Raw genomic sequence first — 20,814 nt, forward strand, 5'->3', positions numbered from 1 at the left:
TTATTATTATTATTATTATTTTATTTACTTATTTTGGTGACGTGAACATTTAAGATCTACTCTCTTAACAAATTTCAAGTATACAATACAGTATTGTTAACTGTAGTCACCATGTTACATTATTAGATCCTCAGAATTTTTTTTCTCTTATAACTGAAAGTGTGTATGCTTTGACCAGCATCTCCCCAATCCCTCCACCCTCCAGCCCCTGGAAACCACCATTCTACTCTCTGCATCTATGAGTTCGACTCTTTTAGATTCTGCATATAAGTCAGATCATACAGTATTTGTGTTTCTGTGCCTGGCTTATTTCACTTAGTATAATGTCCTCCAGGTTCATCTATGTTGTCACAAATACAGGATTTCCTTCTTTCTCATGGCTGAATAGTGTTCCTTTATGTATATATACCACAGTTTCTTTATTCGTTGAATGCAGATTATTTGAAGTCACTTACAGCAGGATGAAAAACATTGATGGCTTGAACGGAAGCCTTCCCCTTTTGCTTATACCCAAACACAAAGTCAATCTCCGATAACTTCGTATAATGTATGCTATACGAAGTTATTACGTGCGCGGGGGCGGGGCCCGGCCGCCCACACCCCGCCCAAGGCCTGAGCTCGCGGAGCCGTGGCTCGTTGCCCGCTCATTTCCGCATCTTCTTATTCGTCCGCTAACGCTGCTCCGGTAGCTCCACGGTTAACGCTGGAGCAGAGGGAGCTGCTGCAAGCCACGCGGGGAAGGAGGCCACACGAAGGGCTTCCCACGCATGGAGACCGGGCCTCGGAGAGGGAGTGATCGCTCACAGTCCCCTGGGGGAGCCGGCCAGTGTTTAAGTCTCAGCTTAGCTTTTTACCAGCTGCGGGTCTATGCCTGGCTTTCCTCGCCTATAAAAGATATTAATAATCACGAAATAGAAAACTGGAATGTAAGCTCCATGGGAGCAGGGACCTTGACTAATTCATGACTTCTTTCCTCCAGCGCCTGGCTCAGTACCACGCCTGGCACATACTAGAAACGACAAATATTTGTGAAATATTTTAAATGAGTTTCTGTTCTACACCCCTACTTTCCCCCTCCCCCACCAAAGAATTGCGGAGTCAAGTGAGATAGCATCCGTCAGGGCCTTTGTGAGCATTCGTCTTCACAAACCTCCCCACCCATCACTGTTGTGCCTTGCTAGGGATAGACCCCCATCACCATCATGTGTCAATGGGGTACACAGGGCAGGTGGCTAGCAGTGGTGGGTCACTTGGTGAAGTGACACCAAGGAGAGAGGAAACTTTAAAGTGCCAGGGCCATGAGTTCTCCTAGAGAACTAGACTCCTAGAGTCTAGTCTGCTAGAGTCCCCAAAAAGTACTAGCACCAGCCCCTGAGCATGGTAATTGTAGTCTCTATAGCTTGAGCTTCCTTTGGGAAGTGTGAGATGGGGGTACTTGAGTGTGTGGTTGTGGGTCCTGGTTAGGAAAGACAAGCATATGAACTTCCCTAAAGGGCAGGTATTCCAGGCAGGGCCCTTCACCATTCTCCTGTGACTGGTTTGGATTTGGTGAAGAGCTTGGAGGGAACCAAGAGCCTCAGCCGCAGCTGGGAACAAATTCTGCACTTCACCTTCTACTGTTGGCAGCAGGCAGAACTCCTGCCTCACTCAGCTCAAGGAATAGCGGGGGCCAACTGGCTGGAGGATACAGATGAAAGAAGTCCGAACACCGCTTGAGATGGTCCTGAAAGTTGCCACCAATCAGGGACCCAGTCTGGGTCCTACTCCCCCATCTGAAAGCAAGTTTCCATACTAATGAGGTGCTGCTGCACTTGGAGGCAGGTGCCCCTGTCTGGAGGCAGCTGTGTGTACAGAGCCGCAAAGCTGGCAGGGTCAGTGGTAGGGCCATTAGCCCAACCCTTTCAGTTCTGGTACTGCCTAGGCCCTTCGACGATCCCACCCAGAAATGACGACATGGCTAGTGAGGCTGACAGTCTTGCTGTAATTGGGAGAAAACGAGCTGCAGCACATTTGGCAGATTGAGAGTCACCAGCAGCCGATGTTGGGGGTTGTGCAGGCAGCTGAAGGGCTTAGGGTCCCCTGCCTCACATGGTGAAGAGAGGAAGAAGAGGTTAAGTTCTAACCCAGATGGGAAAGTTGGTCCCTGGGACAGTTTTGCTTCCTCTCTTCACTCCCAGGAAGGTGGGGGGGAAGGGCATCATCTCCCCTTGCTGCCAAAATTTCCTTTGGGAGAGACTGGGGAAGGTTTATAAAAATCTGCCAGTGGAGACAACCTCTTCCACTGGCCCCCAGCTGGCCTCTGTTCCCTTCCAGCCACTTCACAGCAGAGTCCAAATCCAGAACTGTGTGCTTCATGGGCCTGAGGGTGGTGAGGGGAGAAAGGGATGGCCAGAGGTAAAGGGCGGAGGATCAGGGCAGTGGCCATTCTTAGCAGTTCCAGGGAAACAGGGACTTTCTCCCAAGCACCCTGCACAGGCTCAGTGGCAGCTCTGGCCATCTGCCCTACCAGGAGGGTCCCAAACCCCCATGGAGTGCCTCAGAGTGGAGAGGGTTCAGGCAAGGAAGACCACAAAGATGATGAAGAAGACAATGAGGATGAGGAAGATTTTGACCATCAGCCACCGGTTGGAGGTGACTGACTGGAAGTACTTGAGGATCTCTGAATGCGCAGCATCAACGTCCAGCTGGGCTCCTAGCACGTTCTCATCGATCCTGGGGAAAGGGCCAGGAGGAGAGGAAACAGAAGGACACTGGATTAAAAAGAATGCTGTTGAAGTCTATTTATTGACATGGAAAGATGGTCACAATATGTAGAAGTAAAAAGCGTTTATATAAAATATCCCATTTTTGTATATATATGTGTGTATAGAAAAGGCTCTGGAAGGATGATATAAACAAGTCTTGCTTTTGGTTTAAAAACCAACTCTGCCACTTGCTAGCTTATGTTATAAGTCTAAGTTAGTCATTTAACCTCAAGTCTTATTTTCCTCACCTGCAAAATGAGGATAACACAAACCCTACCTCCTCTCAGGCTTTTGCCAGTCTTCAATGACAAAATAAATATAAAGTCCCCAACCCAAAAGAGCCCCCAAAATGTTACTTATATTTTTTATTCATCAGTATTTCTTGATTTTTATATAAAGAACATGTCTTGCATTTACAATAAAGGAAAAAAGCTCACAGATCATTCTAGTCAGGAAATCCTGGTTCTGAGTGAGAGAAGAAGAAAAATTTGATATGGACAGGAAGTCAGGGAATAAGAGAAGACCTATTTGGAGAACATGTCTCTCTCTAGGGTGTAGAGAAGTCCTCAGAGGAAAGACTTCATGGGCCTGAGGGTGGTGAGGGGAGAACGGGTGATACTACTGTGGCAATTCTGAGTGCAGGGGTGCTGCATGCAGGGGTGTTTACAACTAATTGATCACAAACAGTTACAGATTTCTTCATTCCCTCTCTACTCCCACTGCTCCACTTGACTAACCTTAAAAAAAAAATCCCTAGCCAATCTGCATATACAATCCTAAAAACCAAACACAAACCCTGGTCTTTGCAAAGAAGTCTCCGGGAATAGAGCCTTTGCGAGCTGTGAGTATGAAAAAGCCAGTGGGGCCTGGCAATCCAGTTGGAAATTGAGAGGAAATTCTGGGCCAGTGGTTGCAAGCCCAAGGTCCTGGGAAGGTGGTCATGAGAACTGTGAGCTCATCTCAGTGTCTCAAATACAGGAGCCCGAATTGTGATTTCCTATTTATGTCAGAGAGACTAACTAAATTATCAGGTTTCCTGGCTTTTGGTTATAATTACATTTCTCAGTGTGGGTGCATTTGTTATCTCATATCGAATAAATCTCCTTGTATTAGCAGTAATGAATGGCTCTGCTTAACAAAAATGGATAAACTTAATAAATGCAATCTGGCATATAAAAGATTTTAAATAAGAATCCATGGATGAAAACTAGTAGAAAAGAGCTCTATAAACAAACAAAAAAGCAAAAGTAGGAACCAATGGGATAGTCAGAGGAAGTAGCAGAATTAGAAAATAGAAATGAATGAGGCAGAAAATAATGGCATGGGAAGGAGAGGACTGAGGAAAACGGGAAAAGTTTCCAAAGGAAGGAGGACAAAAGAATATCTATAGAGAGAAAGAAAAATTAGAGGGAAAGAGTCAAGCAATAAGCTGGAGTCTGTCTGAACAGAAAGGACAGATGATGAAACTGATGTGAGAAAACCAGAGGGGAGTATGAGAAGGTGGGACAAAAACAATAAAAAAATTGCAACACCAAGGTCAAGGGTTCAGATCCTTGTACTGGTCAGCCACCAAAATAAATAAATAAATAAATAAAAATAAAAAACAAACAAATGATTGAACCTAAGAAGACAGTGGGCCAAAAAACTAGAAAGATTACTTGGCCACGATTAGGAAACCTGAGAGTGTAGTTTTCTGAGTTTCAGTTTCCCCAAAATTTTATGATTAAGAATAATGGGATCATGTTAAAAGGACACAGAAGGGCCGGCCCCGTGGCTCACTTGGGAGAGTGTGGCGCTGGTAGCACCGAGGCCGCGGGTTCAGATCCTATATAGGGATGGCTGGTGCGCTCACTGGCTGAGCGTGGTGCAGACCACACCATGCCGAGGGTTACGACCCCTTACCGATCAGAAAAAAATAAAATAAAATAAAAGGACACAGAAGCTGACTTCAAGTGGCTCCATATGGCCAGATTTAGGAAACCTAATTTTCATCAATAATAATAATGGATTATAATACATTGAACAAAAACAATAAAATCCATGATTCCACAGTGATAACTTAGACAAAGAAAGCAAGAGAAAGCTCCTTTACAGAAGAATGCCTTCTAATCATGTAAAAGAAATGTTAGAATTAGAAAATCACCATTTTGTAACACAATCTAACAAATGATTCGGGCAAGGATCATTATGTAGGGGGAGCTGGACATTCACATCGACTCAAAGTATCACTCTCCAGATACTCGGTCTGATGGTCACCAACTTAAAAAGTGACCAAATTGGCATCACTATTAAAGAGAAAACCTCATCAAGTGCCTACTGATGTGATCATCATGTCAAAAATACTTAAATCTAATCATGAGGAAACACCGGACACACACACAAAAAGTTGATGTTAACAAAAAAAAAAAACAAAACAACAAAAGCAGACTAAAGAGACATAATCAAATACTATGTGTGAATCTTGCCTGGGTCTTAATTGAAGGGAAAAAAGCTAAGAATTTAAAAAAAAAAAAAAAAACAGCTGGGGAAATTTGAACATTGACTGAGTACTGGACAGTGTTGGAAAACTGCTCATTTTCTTGGCTATGATAACGGTATTGTGGCTGCTCAGGAGACTGCCTTATTCTTGGCAGACTCGTACTGAAGTATATGGGGATTCAATGCCATGATTTTTGCACCTACTTTCAAAAGATTCATAAAAAAAACAAGAGAGAGAAAACAAATGTGATAAAATGTTAACAACTGGTGATTGCAGGTGAAGGGAATATGGTGTTCATTGTACTATCCTCCCAACTTTTCCGTAGTTTGAATATTTTCATTTGTAAAATGAAGGGAAAAAGGAAAATGACTGAGTATCATTAGGTCAGCAGTTCTCACACCTTAGAAAAAATAAAAATCACACCAGCATGCAGGGAGCAAGCATATGAATGCCTACGCCTATTTCAAAAATTCATTCTTTCGAAATTTTAGTTTCTTTTGTATAAAGTTGCCCACAAATTTCCTCTTCTTTCTACTTCCCTTTTATGTTTCAAACTACTAATAAAATTGCTTCTGAGCCACTCAACTTAAACTGCTGGCCCCTGATCCAATTCATACACATCCTTAACCTCACACTTCATTTCTCAGGAGCACTAAGAAATAACTATTGCCTTCTTCTTAAAATTCCTCTGCTGCAGCTTCTAAGGACATATCTTTCTTCTCCACTTTCTCCTCTCATCTTCCTGAAACTTCCTTGTCAGTCTCTGCGGACAGATCCTCCCCTTCTCCAAACATCCCTTGAATCCATGGGGATCTATCTTGTCCCTTTTCTCACTTTACCCAAGGTCCCTGGGTGGTCTATGCCCATGGTTTCACCAAGAGGCCACTGACTCTCAAGTCCTTATATCTAGCTCAGCCTTCTCTTCTGAACATCAAACCATGCATCAAACGCCTACTGGACTCTGCCACCTAGCTGTCCCATGGAGTCTGACACTCAGCATGTCCGGAACAAACCTCATTCCCTCACCAACTACCAACCTGCTTCCTCCTGTGTTCTCATCCTCAGACCAAACTTCTTGCTGTGGCATACAGGTCATTTGTGATCTGGCCCTGCTTGTCTAGCTCCATCTCTCACCACTCCCCCAGCCACACTGAATAGTTCTGTGTTCCTGAATCTACCAAGCCTTTTCTCATTTCTGTGCTGTGTTTTTCCCACATGGAACTGTCTTCCCTTTCCCCTTTTTTGGCTGGCATTCCCCCTCAAGTCTTAGCTTGCTACCACTTCTGGAAAGGCCCCTTTACCCCATCCAGGAGAGGTACTTACTCTGAGTCCTCTCATCCCGCTTCTCTTCTTGCCCTTATCATACTGAACTGTAATTGTCAATTAATGTCTCTCCTACTAGACAGCGAGCTCAATGAGGACCACAATGGTCTTTTACCTTCCTATCCTCAGACCCAGCAGGACTAGCCCACAGCAGCAACAACAAATGTTTGCTAAACCAATGAATGAGTACAAACAGTGAAAAATATCTATGACACTGTTCCAAGGAAGACTAAGATGTAAAGTTGCATATATGCTATAATTCTATTTAAACACGTATGCATTGGGGAAAAAACCCAAATGTCTTTAATAATTCTGTTTTACTGAATCTATAAAAATATTCTTTTTTTTTTTTTTTTGTCTTTTTTTCATGTCCGGCAACGGATCACAACCCTCAGTGTCGCGCCCGTACCGGACCGGGACCGGCAACGGAATCACAACCCTCGGTGTTGCGCCCACACCTCACTCAGCCAGTGAGCGGGAACCGGTCTGTATGTGGGATCTGAACCCTCGGTGGGAGCGCCACCGCGCTTCCAAGCGGCGCACTGTAGCAGTGCGCCACCGGGCCGGCCCTCTATAACAATATTCTAATATTCAAAATACATCATAGCCTGAGGAGCTGTAGTGTTTATGGCCTAACTTGACAATGGGTTCTTTAGGTCTCAGCTGAACCAGATAAAAATCGGTTAATTCTCTTGACACTAAAATCAAGACAGCTGTGGTCACAGTACCTTATAAATGGCTTGTACTCAATGTATAGTACCTAAATAAATAAATACACATCCTTTAAATCAGTGGTTCCCAAACCTGAATACTCATCAGATGCTCCTATGGAGCTTGTAAAAAATGAAACTTCTTAGAAGCCTACTCCACTCACATCTATCGAATCAATCTCCAAGTGTCTACTTTGAAAAATTAAATGTGATGTTGCTTAATGGATGAGTGCTGGGAAACCTGTTTTATACAAATGCAGGTGTTCACTAAGTTTCACATAATTAACAACCTAGGGTAAAAGCACTAGGTGCTGTGGGGAATAAAGATCAACCCGGACTGGACCTTACCTGAAGGCCTAAGAGCAAAAGGACCACAGTGTGTCCACTGGCAGCTTCCTCAAACTTCCCACACCTCCGCTCCATCATCCTCTCTACTAATGGCCTCTCTTCTTACTGAACTGCAAAGACTGAAGTAGTCTGAAGAGAACTGCACTCCACCACCTACCCCTGCATCTGCCCTCCCACCTACCACCAGCTTTTCTTACAGCCGAGCCCTAGACTTGTGCACTGGATCCCACTTCCTTTCGGCTTCTCAAGGACCTCACTTCAAGAACTCTCTCCTCTCTCCTACAGCATCAATTTTTATTTCTCTGTTGGATCATTCCCACTGGTATACAAACATACTTTTATTTTTTTTTTCTTTTTGGTGGCTGGCTGAGTACAGGGATCCGAACCCTTGACCTTGGTGTTATAACACCATGCTCTAACAAACTGAGCTAACCAGCCAGCCCGAGAAGCTCCTATTCCTTTCTAAAATGTTTAACCTAAATCCAGTAAAACAATTAGACCCCATTTCCACTTTGTAGGAAATACAGGGGATAGAAAATCGATAATATGAGGAAAACATTCAGACAAATTCAGGATATAGGACACTTTACAAGGCACCTAGCTTTCTTTCTTCAGAGTCAACTAAAAAAAGCGGGGAGGGGAACGGGTGAGGAGTATAATAAAAGAATAAAGAGACATAACTAAGTAATATATAAAGCTTGCTTGATTTTTTTTTTTTTCCTTTTTGTCTCTTTTTTTTCGTGACCGGCAACGGACCGCAACCCTCAGTGTCGTGCCTGTACCGGACCAGGACCTGCCACGGGATCGCAACCCTCGGTGTTGCTCCCGCCCCTCGCTCAGCCAGTGAGCGGCTGGTCTGTATGTGGGATCCGAACCCTCGGCGGGAGCGCCACCGCGCTTCCCAAGCGGCGCACTATAGCAGTGCGCCACCGGGCCGGCCCAAAGCTTGCTTGATTTTTGATTTCATTTTTAAAAAGCTACTAAAAAAACAGTTTGAGGACAACTGGGGAAATCTGAACACTAACTGGATATTAGATATATTAGGAAATTGGTAATTGTGATGGATGTGACAACTGGGTGTGGATTTTAAAGAGAATTCCTTTATTCTCAGGAGATACCTGCTAAAGTATTTTAGGGTAAAGTATCATGATATCTACAACCTACTTTGAAATGGTTCCAAAAAAATAAAAGATAAAGCAAATCTGGCCAAATGTTAACAATTGTTGTATCTAGGGGGTAGATATAAGTATTTATTATAGTTCATTCAACTTTTTTGTAAATTTAAAAATTTTTATAATAAAAAACTAAAAAAGAAAACTTCTTCCAGCTGGCCAGTTAGCTAAGTTGGTTAGAGTGTGGTGCTGATAACATGAAGGTCTGGGATTCGATCCCTGTACTGGCCAGCGAAAAATAAAAATAAAACGACTTGTTGTGACTCACTTCTCCTATCAGCCATCACTCCTTTTCCTCGCTCCATTTTGAAGCAAAACTCCTGGAAAGCACTGTCTATTCTTATTCTTCCTGGTTGCTCTCTCCTATTCTTTCTTAAACCCCACCATCCAGTCTTTTGCTCTGATTCCTCCAGTGAACCTGACTCAAAGTCACCAGCAACATCCACATTGTTGAATCCAATGACTATTCCTCACTCCTCAAGGTTCTGCTTCTAGTTATGACTGGGTAGCTCCTATTAGACCAACCATTCCATAAATAACAACTATAAACCCCAGACTAAATATAAAAAACACTACCTTAGTTCAGCCAAGTTAACTTCCTGCTAAAACAAAAAAGTCAATGTTCTTTGGAATAACATAACAATCCAGAATCTCTGTAATGCATTAATCATAACATGCAAGATATAATCCCAAATTAGTAAACATCCAATGAAATAGGAAACTGTGATCCATACTCAAGAGAAAAGGCAGGCTGGTTGGTTGGCTCAGTTCGTTAGAATGAGGTATTGATAATGTCAAGATCAAAGGTTTGTATCTCTGTACCAGCCAGTCACAAAATTAAAGAGAGAGAGAGAGAGCGGTAAAGAATAAGACCAACCCTAGGATTACCCAGATGTTGAAAATTATCAGACAAGGTTCTAAAGCAGCTATTATTACTGAAGGAAAACATGCTTGTAATGACTGAAAAGATAGTAAATCTCAGCAGGGGAAAAGAAGCTACAAAAAAGAACCAAACAGTAATTTTAAAACTGAAAAATATAGTACCTAAAATAAAAAACTGCCCAAATGGGTTTATTACAATGTTATCAATCTGACAGCACATTGATGACATTGGAAAGGAACACACACACACACACACACACACACACACACACACACGCACACGCACACACAAGGGTACTTCAAAAAGTTTGTGGAAAAATGGAATTAAAAGATGATCAGTCGGGCCGGCCCGGTGGCACACTGTAGAGTGCGCCGCTTGGGAGTGCGGCGGCGCTCCCGCCGAGGGTTCGGATCCCATGTGGAGACCGGTTCCCGCTCACTGGCTGAGCATGGTGCGGGCGCAACACCGAGGGTTGCGATCCCGCTGCTGGTCCCCAGTACGGGCGCGACACCGAGGGTTGTGATCCCGTTACCGGTCAGTAAAAAAGACAAAAAGGAAAAAAAAAAAAAAAGATGATCAGTCAATGACGGGTGTAGAAACTCAAAACAAAGAAAAAAAAAAGATAATCCGAATTCTTCCATTAACTTTTTGAAGATGCCTCACGTATATATAAGGGTATTTCAAAAAGTTCAAGAAAAATAGAATTAAAAGATAATACAAATCTTTCCATGAAGTTTTTGAAGTACCCTCATATACATGTACACACACACACACACACACACACAGCATTTTTGATTTTAGATTTTTGGGTTAGAAATGCTCAACTAGTTAAGTACGAGCACCTGCAAATATTCCAAAATCGGAAAAAATCTGAAATCCAAGATATTTCTGGTTCCAAGCATATAAGATAAGGAATACTCAAACTGTGTGTGTGTAAAGGAAGGACAAAAAGAAGCAGAATAATGGCCAAATATTTCCTAAATTTGGTGAAAGACATAAATTTACAGATTCAAGCTCAGAGAACTCCAAGCATAATAAATTTAAAGAAAATCACATCTAGATACATTACAGTGAACTACTAAAAACCAAAAATAAGAAAAAACATATTAAAAAGCAGTCAGAGAAAAACACATCACACATAACAATTAAAATAAACACTGACTTCTCATAGGAAACAAATGAAACCAAGACAGTAAGTGTGATACATTTAAAGTGCTTAAAGAATAAAACTGTAAATCCAGAATTTTTTTTTTCCTGGCGGCTGGCCCAGTATGGGGATCCAAACTATTGACCTTTGTGTATAACACCACGCTCTAACCAACTGATCTAACCAGCTAGCCCCTAAATCCAGAATTCTATATCCAGAGAAAATATCTTTCAAGAGTAAAGGTGAAATAAAGACCTTTTCAGATAAAAGAAAACTGAAAGAATTTGTCAACAGCAGACCTGCACTACAAAAAATGCCCAAGGAAGTGCTTTTTCAGATTAAAGGGAAATGATACCAGATGGAAACTTGTATATTCAGCAAAAAAATGAAGAGCACTAAAAATGGTAAATATCTGAGTAAATATAAAAGACTATTTTTTCCTCTTAATTTCTTTAAAACATATTTAACTTTAATAAAAATTATAATATTGTACTGTGGGATTGATAAAGTACAGAGATGCAACAAATACGATAACTACATAATAAAGGATAGAGAAGTTTGCAAAGTTCTCACATTTTATATGAAATAGACAATGAAAAGTTAATGATGCATATTGTAATTCCTAGAGCAACCACTAATTAAAAAAAAATCAATGACGTATAGCTAAGATACCAACAGACAAACTGAAATGTAATTCTAAAAAAAATTTCTATTCCCCTAAGGGGAAAAAAAGATTTCTATTAGTTCAAAGGGAGACAGGAAAGAAGAAACAGAGGAACAAAAAACAAAAGGGAAAACCAGAAAACAGTAAAATGGTAGATCTAAATCCAACCTTATCAAAAATTGCATTAAATATTAATGAAGTAAACACTCCAATTAAATTCTCAGCTCTCATCTTGCTTGGTCTATCAGTGACACTTGTCCCAGCTGATTACTCTTCCCTTGATGTGTTTTCTTCTCTTGGCTCCTAGGACATGGTACTCATTTATTTTTCTTCCTACCTCATCAGGTGTGTTCCTTTTCAGTCTCCTCCCAGGACAGAGACTTGAGTTCAAAAATGGCCCCGGGGGGGGCTGGCTAGTTAGCTCACTTTGGAGAGTGTGGTGCTGATAACACCAAGGTCAAGGGGTCAGATTCCCCATACCAGCCAGCTGCCAAAAAAAAAAAAAAAAAAAAAAGTGCCTGATCCTCCTCTTTACACGTACTTCTTTAATTCAAAGTCCAGTTCTGCCCACATTTTTATCTCCAGTCCAGACATGTCTCCTAAATTTCACATATCCATCTGCCTGCTCAACATTTCCACTTAAATGTCTAACAGACAACTGTCCACCTCTTGTCAGATGTGTCCAAGATTGAACTCATTTTCCCCCTAAACCTGCTCTACCCCAAGTAGCCAGCCCTATTTTAAATGAAAGCCATGAATCCTTCAGTTGCTCACATCTAAAACCTGGAGTTATCATAAGCTCTTCTTCTCTTATACTCTACATTCTTATCAAGTAATTGATCCTGTTGGCTCTACCTTAAAAATATATCCAGAATCCAACTATTACTCACCACTTCCACTGCTTCTACCTTGGTCCCAGCCACCATCACCTCTTGTTTAGACTGCTGCAAATACCTCTGCAGTGATCTCTCTGCTTCTATCCTAGCCCCCTACAATCTGTCACCAAATAAAAAGGAGAAATCCTTTTCAAATAGTAGTAAGATGGTGTTACCTTTTCATCAAAACCCTGCAATCGCTCCCTATGTCACTCAGAGTAAAAGCCAAAGCTTCACAATGGTCTCAAAAGGCCTTCTGTGAACTGGTCCCTCCTTTCCCCTGTGACCTTGTACAACTCTCCCCAGCTGCAGTGGCCTCTTTGCTGTCCTTTTACTCATCAGACACATTTCTGCCTGAAGGCCTTTACGCTGGTTCTTCCTTTTGCCAGGTGTCTACATGACTAACTCCCTGTCCTTCTCCCAAGTCAGATGACACCTTCTTAATGGGGCCTACTTTACCATCCTATTTAAAATTATAACTTGCTCCTCCAAACCGAACACTCTTAATTAGTTTATCCTACTCTTATTTTTTAGTATTTATCACTTTTTTTTTTTTTTGTCCTTTTTGAGACCGGCCACACCGCGCTCAGCCAGTGCTCAGCCAGTGAGCGCTGTGAGCGCACCGGTCATCCCTATATAGGATCCGAACCCGCGGCGGGAGCGCTGCTGCACTCCCAGCGCCGCACTCTCCCGAGCGCGCCACAGGATCGGCCCAAGTATTTATCACTTTTTAACATACTAGACAATTGACTCATCGTGTTTATGTCTCATTATCATCTCTCTACTAGGATGTTAAATTCCACAAGGGTGAGGATCTTTGTCTCTTTTGTCCGCACAACTGACTGAATGAACGCTAAGTGCCACAGAAGAGCAAATAAAATGCCTCTTGCAGTAGTAGGTGGTGCCAAAGGAACAGAGAGGTCTTCCCACTGGTGGGGCTCTGCCCACATCCCTCCAGTATCTCCCTGTTATCTCTCTATCCCTGCTTATTACTTCCTAGCCATATTGGCCTTCTTGATTCCTGAATACAGCAAGACTGCCCCACCATGGGACCTTTGCTCTGTTTTCACTGCCCAGAACAACCTTCCTCTCTCCTTTGCATGGCTGGATCCTTCTTGTTATTCAGATCTCTGCTTAAATGTCACATCTTCAGAGCAACCTTCCCTACCACTCAATCTGATGTACTTACTTTCTTAACACATCATCCTACTTTAATTCTCTGTATAGCCCTTATCAATACCTGAAATTTTGTTGGTCAATTCTTTTTAATAGCTGTCCTCATCTGCCCTATCAAATTCCATACACACACTACATGAAACAGAGTGAGCTCTATGAAATGGAGACTTTCCTGTTCTATTCCCCACTATATCTCCAGCATCTAGAAGAGTGCCTGACATGGAACATGTCCTCCATAAATACTTGTTGAGTGGATGGAAGCAGGTGAACTGGGGCCTGTGGGTGGGCAGGGTTCACTCTATTCTTCCAAAAGGCATCAAGCTGTCCCTGGAGACTTCAAGCTGCCAATCCTGGGGAAGAGAAGGCTTCTCTGTTTGGGGTGAGAGAGAGAGCATCTCACCTCTGAATAGTTTCCTCCTGTTCCTTAACCATGTGTGCCAACTGCTGAAAGATGGAGCCCAGCTCAACAATTGTAGACTCAATGTTCTGCATGGTGTCTGCCCGACTCTGGATGTAGGAATCCTTCAGGAGAGGGAGAGAGCACATGAGCACTGTGAGCTTCTTCAGGATAGGACCTGCATCTTTAGGACCCTCCCAGCTTGCCATTTCACCCATGGCACACTCCAAACACTCTCTTTGGGACCACAGGAGGACAACAGAGGAGCTGGATCTTCTCCAGTTCAGAGCTTGGGTACCTGCTCGTCAATGAGCTGCAGCTGCTGGCTGGTCCGAGAGTCCATCATGTCGATAGCCACATCCCTGGAGGCACAGGACTCTGCCCCCAAAACCACAGCACCACCCCCTAGCGGACGAAAGAGGATATGGCACATCTTAGTGGTTAAAAGCAGGTCCAAAGCCAACAAGCTCTGGATTTGAATCCCAGCTCTGGCACTTACTAGCCTTGTGACCTTGGACAGGGCACTTAACCTCTCTGAGCCTCAGTTTCCTCACCTGTAATAGCTGCTTTCTCAAAGAGTGGTTGTGAAAATTAAATGAGAGAATTTGAATAAAGTGTACAAAAATATTAGATTCTGTAATTCTGAACATGATTGAATTTACCCCAGTAGTGATAATGTGATAGATTAAGTGTGGATCATGAATTCCAACAATCAGGTTTGACCTCTGAGAGATAAAGCCTAGCAACTTCTTTGCTCCTCCATTCTCCCACCCAATGCCTGCCTTTAGAGGATCCCATCACAACCCCAGTAATTAAGCCTTACCCCTCAGGGCTTCATGTATTGCCTATGACTTACCCAGGTGGTTGGGGGCAAGGGGCAGGGTTGACACAGGTGCCCGGGAGAACTGCTCCCGCCGGCTCCTCTGCTGCTTCAGGTTCTGGGGTTGGGGAAGAAATGCAAAGGTCCTGAGGCCTCTAGAAAGCAGGCATGTTAAAAAGATCCCTCCTGTTGGCCCCGCAACCTTGCAGAACTTGCCCCTTTCCCATTTCCCCCTTGGGCCTGTACCCCCATATTCCTACTCCTCCTACACAGATTCTTCTCACCTCTGTCCTCACTTCTAAAACCGATTTGAAGTCATTGGACATGGAAGCCAGTTTTGACTAGAAGAAAAGGAGAGAGGGTCAGGCAAAGAAGACAACACCTTCCTCCTCTTTGCCTCCCTCCCTCCCCCCCGTCCCACCTGCAAGGAGACCACAATGGTGTTGGAATGGGTCTGCAGGTGCCGGCCACTCTGGCTGCCCTTGGCCCTCACAAAATCCTGAAGCTGTGCGATTTGTTTGTTGAGGCTATTGATGTCCTGGTAAAAGAGCCCACATACACACACAAAAAAACAATGGTATTAACCAAGCAGTCCTCAGCCCACATCTATCCCCAGGACTATCTCTGGCAGGGAGGACAGAGTGGAAGTTAATAACAGGAGTGAGAGAATATCCCAGACAGTCAGAACACAAAGGCCTGCTAAGATTTTCCAAGGTCTGGTATTTTCTCTGGCTCAATCCACACAGAGAAGAGCCAGGAAAAGGCAAAGTAGGGCCTCATCCATTTGTGAATAAATTACTTGTTTACCCCTCCACCCTACTGCTCTGCTCCGCTTGGTGAGGCCATGCTCATGGCCAAAGGACCCTGTCAAAGGCCAAACTCTCAAACCCAGAGCACACTGACCAGCAAAGCACCTGGACAATACTCAGGAAAAGAGAGGAGTCAAAGGCACTATAGTTCCTCAGAGGGAAAAAAATGATTTGTATACATAGAATTCCTTTTCAAAATTATTGCCAAAGAGAAAAACTGTGACTTGTTCTAGGTCACACACAGTGAGTTAGTAGCACAGCCAGGCCTTCTACACCAGACCAATGTGACATTTGCTCCCTAATCCTACAGCCAAAGGCCATGTGAGACAAGAGAGATGAAGCACAGGGTGGCAGACAAGGCTTGCCCCAGCGTAGCCAGAGCGAGGGAAGGATCAGAAAGAGGAGGAGGAAGAGGCAGAAAAATAGTGAGCATGAGAAATAGGCTAGAAGAAAATAGCTGGATTAAACAACCTCTAGAGTCCCTCCAATAGTCCCTCCTATTAGCATCCCAACCCCGCTCACTCTTGAAACCCCTGGATTCATTTCTACTGATGCCTGGTCTGTCCATCTGGAGTTACTGTAGCCTCCTCACAGGCCCGTGTCCAAAACTGGTTTTTCCCCACAAAATCTCCTCCCCTAGGGTTCTAGCTTAGAAAATGGCACCACTTCCCACCTAAGTACTCAAGCTAGAAGCTTTTAAGTCACATTCTTACATCTCCTTAAGGCACCTATATGCCACAATACAACTATAATCTACTGAGTTCTTACTATGGACTCAGCACTGTGTCAAACATGACAACTTTGTATTGTTTACTGTATGCCATGCAACATGCTAAGCAGCTTATAATTTTATCTTCATCCTTAAATTTATCATAAAAAATAGAAGAACTCTTCATTTCCACCCATCCCCCTCTTCATCCTTCTTTCCATTTTGATTAATGATACCACCACTCATCTAAGTTTCGGTGCTCAGACCAAAATCTTAGAGCCATCCTTAATTCTTCTCTTTTCCCTTAAATCTACATGGAACCTATCAGGAACCCACAAAGAATCCAACTGATTACAACGTATACTCTGAATCTGTCTACTTATCTCCTTCTCTACCAAACCCACCCTAGTCCAAGTCCCCTTCTGTTGTCTCTAAAAAAATTCTCCAACCTCCTCCTTCTAGTTTGCCTTCACAACAACCACAGTGATCTTTAAAACAAAAATCAAGGTATGTTATCCCCCTGCTTAATATCTCCCAGTAGAATACAACCCAAATTCCTCAGCTGGCTTGCACAGGCTCTCTCTGGTTTGGCCCCTCCTCCTTCCTCTGACCTTATCCCATACCAGTCTCCTACTTCCTTTCTACACTTGCAACCACACTGGCCTCTTTTGTGTTCATCAAATGCATCAAGTCACCTGAACTTCAGGTCCTTTCCCTTTGCTATTCAATCCCACTTTCTGGAATGTGCTCCCACCATGTCTCTGGATGACTAGCTTTTCCTCACCATTCAGGTCTCAAATGTCATATCTTCAGCCAGACCAGCCTAGATCATCCCATCTTAAAGTAGTCTTGGCCCTGAAAAGGTGACTCTATAATCTCAGTCACTGAAAATAATAAACAAATGAACCCTCACAAGAACCCTGTGAAGTAGGTACTGTTATAATCCCTTTCTTACCATGTGTGCCAACTGCTGAAAGATGGAGCCCAGCTCAACAATTGTATAGCTCAGAGCAGTTAGGAGCTTACCCAAGGTCACAACATAAGTGGTACTCCTGGGATGTGAACTCAAGTCTGTCTGAATCCAGTGAGCTAGCTCTTAAATGCTTAAGCAATAACACCCCAACAGTTAATGGAACCCTCTCTTTTCTACCAGTACAGCATCTCTTAAATGGGTCTTCCCTTTGGCTTCTACCATAATCCCGTTTCTAATGGACAATCACAGTGGTGCTTATGTTTCTCTTTTTCTTCTTTGGTGGGGGGATGGGATAGGTGGGAAGGAACAGAAACAAACAATAAACATAATAAGTTAATAATAATAAGATAATAATAAGTAAGAAGATTAGAATGTATCAACTGCTATAGAAAAAGAAAAGAAAGCATGGTAAGGGGGATGAGAGTTGGGGTGATGGAGTATTAAACACCATCATTAGGGTAGGCCTTCCTGAGCAGGTCACATTTGAGCAAAGACTTGACCTTTCCCTTTTATAAGCCATGCTCCACACATGCTGTTTCTTCTGCCCAGAATGTCCTTCCACTGCCTCTACACGAGCCTTGAATCCAACTCAGATTTCACCCCCTCTATCAAATCTTTCCCAGTGTCCCTAGATTGTCTCATTCATCTTTTTTGTACCACTCTCCCCCTACTCGTTTTAAGTATGGGTTTATGAGCCAGATAACACTTCTAGACAACAAGCCCTTGAAGGCAAGAATCTTGTCTCATGTTGGTGTCACCAGTGCCCAACACAGTGCTTTGTACACAAAAGATGATCAGTAATTGTCTAGTGACTCGATAGAAAAGCAGCATGTTTGGGGCTGGCTCTAGAAACTTGCTCTGAACCTCCATGGCAATGGAAAATGATGAAGGTGATTTGATGTAAATGCAGGCTCTCCTGATGGCTGGTAGCTCACCTGCTTGATGATGTATGTTAGCTCCTCGATTTCCACTGCTTTGTCATCAAAGAGGGACTTGCGTTTTGCCACTACAGAGACAAACGAAAAGCACGAAGGGTGAGGTAAAAGACAAGGCTCAGGGAGCGCAGCTCCTCAGCCCTCTTTGGTTCACTGCCCCACCTCTGAAAGACCCCAAGAACACTCACAGATTGTCAGCTTCTCCAGCTTCGCAAATGTGTTGCTGAGGTCTTTCCCAATGTGCCTGCAAACAATCATTAGTGAGAACACTGCAGAAAAGGGCAGGAGAGGGCCTATTCCCCCATTTGCTCCAGCACAACCAAATCCAGCCCTCACAGCCAAGGCAAGCCTACTTCTCCTCAGACATTGTATCACCCCATCACAAAGCTTCTCTCAACTCACTTGGCCATGAGGGTGAACTCACTGCGCTGTCGGACGGCACGCAAAGCTGGCTTATTTGTCTGGATTCCATTCTGAAAAGCAATGTCAGGACGTGACAAGTTTAGTTTAGTTTACCCCTCCTCATTTCCAGTTTTCACTGTTTCTCATGGGCCCACTAAACTCTCTTTCTAGTATTGGTGTTGTCTACCACCAAATAAGCTAGATTTATCAGCAGTGGTAGCTTAGAGCCCAGATTTAACAACAGGTAGACCTGGTTCAAATCTTGATTCCACGACTTATTAGCTGGGGGATCTGGAGCAAGTCACTTAAACCAGTCTCAACCTTTATTTCTTCTTCTATAAAACGAAGACAATCCACCCCCCTCCTATTGTTGCTAACATTAAATAACATAAGGGCTGTAAAGTACTTTAGTCAACTACCTGGTACAGTGTAAGCATTAAATGAATGGTAGCTAGCACTGCCGTTTTATTCCTCGGATCGGGGAATCAAAGAGGGTAGCCGGAAAACTTTTGGAGATCATATAGAAGAGCAGTTGTTAACAAGAGCTGAACCGTAAAAATACTGAAAAATACAGTTACTCAGGTTCCACTTGGATTCAGAAAATCTAGACTGAATGAAACAAGGAAATCTAATTTTCAAAAAAAATTCCAAAATGATTTTGATAGAAACTACTGACCTAGAAAACTTCCCTCACTTTACTGATAGAAAAACTGAGGCCCAACTAGACTAACTTCCCATGGTCACAGAACAAACTTGTGGTAGAACTATACTATACTATACTATACCGGAACTAGAATTCTAAGTGCCTGTTTCTCAGCGAAATGCTCTTTCTAGAACATGTTCCTTATCCAAACCAAATCATTACAGCTATCTGAGGTATTCCTTCTGGAACAGCAATCCTACCCTCCAGGGGATTCCTCACAAAAAAGTCCAGGTCCTTCCTTGCCACTAGTTAGCTAACCCACTCACCTCTTCTGTTACTTAGTGGACTCTTTTGTTTTCATCCAAGCCTATCAGTTTTCCATCAGGTCCTCCCAAGAATTACTTTAGTTAACAGTGCTGGAGCATAGCCCTTCCCGTTTCTGAGTAAGGCTTACTCCTTGCCTTTTCCACTCCAGGTCCTCACCTGACGGCTCTGCAGCGATTTGCAGGCAGACAGGAACTCCTGGGTCCGATCCCGGCAGGACATGGTGTCGGGAGGGGAAGGGACCAGGGCCACTGGGGGGGGCAGAGGGATGATGTCGCTGTTGCTACTGCCAGCAGTTGCAGGGGACAGGACCTGTGTCTTTGAGAGACCCAGGTAGACACCTTGATCCGTGTTCTTAGACCCGTAGCGTTTCCGCGGGATCATTGAGACGCATAACCTCGGACTGTCGTGGAGGGGAGAGTGTCATTCCCGAGGTAGCTTTCTCCCCCACTAACTCCCCCCAACCAGCAAATTCTCTTCTGCACTTGGCACCGACTTTCGCGCCCAAGGCCACCCGCAGATCCTGGGGCCGGCCCGCAGCGGGATGGGCCCAGTTTCCTCCCTGGCCCAAATTAACCCTCCTCAGACTCTTCTTCCAACTTGGCCCTGGCGGCCAGAGCGCGCCTTGAAGCAGAGACAGGGCCAGAGCCAGGTCCCGTGGCCCTGAGGCTCCAGCCCGGCCTGTGCAAAAGTCCCAGGCCCTAGCCGGGATGTCTCGTAGCCACGGTTTCCTTCGACCCCTCACCGAGAAACGGTGACGGACCTCTCGAGGGGAACACACTTCGGGCAGCGGAGGGGGGAATCTCTAAGTGTTTATTTGAAACAGGAAGTCCCACCCCCCGCCCAAGTTCCGCCTTCTGGAAGACTGCAGCCACTGACTAGCTAATGCCCACGTCTTTCTCAACAGGGGACTTTTCTGATTGGACGGCGACGTATTCACTCATCCGGGGCCGGGCCGACAGGACTTGCTCACTCGCCCCTGGTTCCCTTCCCTGCGGCCCATCTTCGCCTCCGTAAAGCCGCTGCCCCGGAGCCGACACGGCGGCCACACCCCTCAGAGCGAATCCTACCTCCTCTCTGCCGCCCGCCGCCGCCACTGCCACAATCCCCCGGGCTGTCACCGCCTCCTCCCCGGGCGCTGAAGCCGCCGAAACCCGACCAAAGACTAAAAGCTGCCACGTCACCCACACGTAACCCCACCCCCGGTGACGAGAAAGCCGTGTCACGCCTTTTTGAGCGCGGCGACCCGAGAGACACGCCTCCCTCCCCGGAAGCCAGAGC

At 44.3% G+C, this 20,814-nt stretch overlaps 1 protein-coding gene across 2 annotated transcripts; it reads right to left on the minus strand.

The window, feature by feature from the left end:
* Positions 1 to 1,961: 1,961 nt before the first annotated feature.
* On the minus strand, positions 1,962 to 20,740 carry STX5 (syntaxin 5). Of its 2 annotated transcripts, none has more exons than XM_008573505.1 (11): positions 20,604 to 20,740; positions 19,693 to 19,936; positions 18,567 to 18,637; positions 18,353 to 18,408; positions 18,165 to 18,235; positions 15,160 to 15,276; positions 15,023 to 15,079; positions 14,775 to 14,856; positions 14,217 to 14,323; positions 13,922 to 14,043; positions 1,962 to 2,712 (listed from the first exon to the last, which is right to left on the minus strand). In XM_008573505.1, exons 2-11 carry the CDS (start codon positions 19,915 to 19,917, stop codon positions 2,553 to 2,555), a joined length of 1,068 nt encoding a protein of 355 aa, XP_008571727.1. In that variant the 5' UTR covers positions 19,918 to 19,936; positions 20,604 to 20,740; the 3' UTR covers positions 1,962 to 2,552. The 2 variants fall into 2 exon arrangements, with proteins under 2 accessions (XP_008571727.1, XP_008571728.1); XM_008573506.1 differs by having other exon boundaries at positions 19,693 to 19,851; positions 20,604 to 20,719.
* Between the last annotated feature and the right edge of the window lie 74 nt (positions 20,741 to 20,814).

Source organism: Galeopterus variegatus, unplaced genomic scaffold (assembly GCF_000696425.1).
Source record: "Galeopterus variegatus unplaced genomic scaffold, G_variegatus-3.0.2 Scaffold926, whole genome shotgun sequence".
Taxonomy (NCBI): Eukaryota; Metazoa; Chordata; class Mammalia; order Dermoptera; family Cynocephalidae; genus Galeopterus; species Galeopterus variegatus.